Source organism: Fukomys damarensis, unplaced genomic scaffold, assembly GCF_012274545.1.
Source record: "Fukomys damarensis isolate Sample0158 unplaced genomic scaffold, DMR_v1.0_HiC HiC_scaffold_27, whole genome shotgun sequence".
Taxonomy (NCBI): Eukaryota; Metazoa; Chordata; class Mammalia; order Rodentia; family Bathyergidae; genus Fukomys; species Fukomys damarensis.
Window position 1 is genome coordinate 6,319,702 of NW_022900939.1, and position 2,780 is coordinate 6,322,481.

Genomic DNA, 2,780 nt, shown 5'->3' on the forward strand with positions numbered 1-2,780 from the left:
AATGAGACAATTAATAATGTGAAATAGGAAGTAAAGGGCTAAAGGTGTAGGGAAAGTGGGAAGGGTGGGGGAAAGGTAATAAGGGAGAGAAAAAAATATGAGAAATTGAAAAAATGGAAATAAAGTGTTTGTAAATGGGGAGGGGAGGAGGGGTGAAGGGAGGGCAGGGACAAGGGGAAAAAATGGGAATCAAGACCTATTATGTAAAGGTACAGAACCCCAACGATGAATGTAACTGTATTGTATACCTAGATTGTACCAATAAACTCAATAAAAAGAAAAAAGAAAAAAAAAAAAGAAATCAATCAGTAACAAATGCTGGTGGGGCTTTGGGAAGAAAGGAGCCCTGCTCCACTGTTGGTGGGAGTGTAGACCGGTGCAACCACTGTGTAAATCAGTGTGGAGATTCCTCCCAGAACTAAAATTAGAGGTTCCATTTGACCCAGCTGTACCTCTTCTACATGTCTCCCTGAAGGAATTAAAAGCAACCTACCACAACATAGGCACACCCATATTTATAGCAGCACGGTTTGTAATAGCTAGATCTTGGAAACAGCCAAGATGCCCAGCAACCGATGAATGGATAAAGAAAATATGGTACTCATACACCGTGGAGTACTACTCTGCCATAAAAAGGGACAAACTTGAGTGCTCTGTAGGAAAACGAATGCGCTTGAAGACCATGCTCTTAAGTGAAATAAATCGGACACACAAGTTTACACAATACATTGTCACTCTGGCGTGAGAAACCCAAAGACGAATAAGAAGCAAAATGGAGGACAGACATCAGGAAGTAGGATGAACATGTTCAAACTCAAAGGGGAACGAGGAAGGGGGTGGGGAGAGGGAAGGAAGGGAAAAGAGATTAAAAAAGAGAATGGAAGGTGAAAAGTGGAAACAGAGCCTTCATAAGCAGGGAGAGGAGAAGGGCTGAAGGAGAGGAGGGGCTGGGGAAAAGAGGATGAAGACATTATGTGCAGGTACAACTTCCCTGTGAGGAATGTGATCTTTATGCGTGGCAAATAAGCACAAATAAATATTAAATAAAAGACCCTTCCCCAAAAGCATGCCCAGCAGCAGGTAGTGTGGTCCCTGTGGGAGGGTGGGAAGGTGGAGGCTGGTTGCCCCTCCTTTTGAGTTTGTCAGAGCGGGATTCAGCTCCTGAAGCCCTGGACTCCACAATCCGACTGTTTGCGTCACCGCCAGCAGGGGGCGCGCTCTCAATTGAGGGAAGGCCTGGTCCCTCTGCCACAGGCTTTCACCTGATGAAGCCAGGCCCACCCAGTATCGCTTTCCTTTTTGATGAAATAAAAATCAGCTGATTGGGAACCCTAACCTAACTCCATCCGCAAAAGCTCTTTTCTTTCATCATAGAAGATAAGTTAATTATACACAAGTCCCTGTGTACTTGAGGGAGGGGGTTAAACAGGGCATGTACACCAGGGGCCAGGGGATCTTGGAATTATAATTTTGTTTCTTTTTTCTTTTGGGGGTGGCGGGTACAAGGGATTGAACTCGGGTTTTGCAAGGCAGGCTACCGAACTGCTGAGCTAAATCCCCGGCCCTAGAATTTTGTTTCTCATATGCAGCTAGCAAGTGGCAACTCCAGAACCCAAATACAATTAAAAAAATTTTTTTTCCTTTCTTTCTTGCATTACTGGGAATTGAACCCAGAGCCTCCACATTGAGCTACATTCTTAGCCCTTTCTTTATTTTGTATTTTGAGGCAGGGTCTTATTAAGTCACTAAATTGATCAGGCTGGGCTCAAACTTGGGACCCTCCTGGTTCAACCTCCTAGAGTGCTGGGAGTACAGGCATTTACCACACCCCCCGGCTGATCTTTTCTTTAGTTTTTTGGTACTGGGGATCAAACTCAGGACCTTGTGCTTGTGAGGCAGGGATGGTGCCACTGAGCTAAATCCCCAGCTATCTTTCTTTTTTTTTGAGATAGTTTTTTTTTTTTTTTTTTTTTTGGTACCAGGGATTGAACCCAGGTCCTTGTGCTTGTGAGGTAGGCAGCAGGCACCACTGAGGTAAATCCCCGGCCGAGATAGTATTTTACTATGTTGTCTAAGTTATCCTGGAACTCCTTGAGAGGTGTAAGCAACCCTCTCGCCTCAGCCTCCTGAGTAGCTCAGACACCACCATTCCTTGATGGAGTCCTTTTTACTCTGAGGTCTGTGCCTTTAATCCAGATGAAGCAAAGTACACAATTACTAAGAAATTTTTGGGCAGAGTAGTATACAACCATAATCCCAGCACTCAGGAGGCTGAGGCAGGAGGGTCACCTGGAGTCCAATCCAAACCATACAGAAACAAAACATAAAATCAAAATAAAATAAAAAGACCCTTATCCCTTCTAAGAAAGACACAGAGCCAGCAAATGATGCTGCATCTTTTTTTTTTTTTAAATTTTGCCTTCTTAAAGCAAGAGCTGAGCAGGTGGGGGAAGGGGTCTGGGAATTAAAAGGCCCAGCGGCTTGGGCAGAGACAGGGGAGGCCAGGTGAGGGGGTGGGCGGTGTCCCTCTGTTCCTGGCTGGGAGCAGCTGCGAAGCCCGCACTAACTTCATAAAATATAAAACAGGTGAGGGGGAAGGTCGGAGGGAGATTTGTAAAATACAATATCTTAGGGGGTCGGCAATAATAAAAAATAAGGTTCATTATTTACAAACAATTTCTGCTCTTGGTCTGTACAGTGGGGGCGCAGGGGCAGTGGTCCTGTGGTCATTCGGAGGAGGGGACAGTGGCGGTGAGTGGCCTCGCTGAGGAGGGGGGCCG

General features: G+C 45.5%; 1 protein-coding gene across 1 annotated transcript in view; it reads right to left on the reverse strand.

Annotated features, from left to right (window-relative positions):
* Positions 1-906: 906 nt before the first annotated feature.
* Positions 907-2,780, reverse strand: part of Creb3l1 (cAMP responsive element binding protein 3 like 1) — a 17,786-nt gene continuing 15,912 nt past the window's right edge. Inside the window, exon 12 of the mRNA XM_033756811.1 lies at positions 907-947. Coding sequence (XP_033612702.1) covers positions 907-947 — 41 coding nt within the window. The remainder of the gene's footprint in view (positions 948-2,780) is intronic.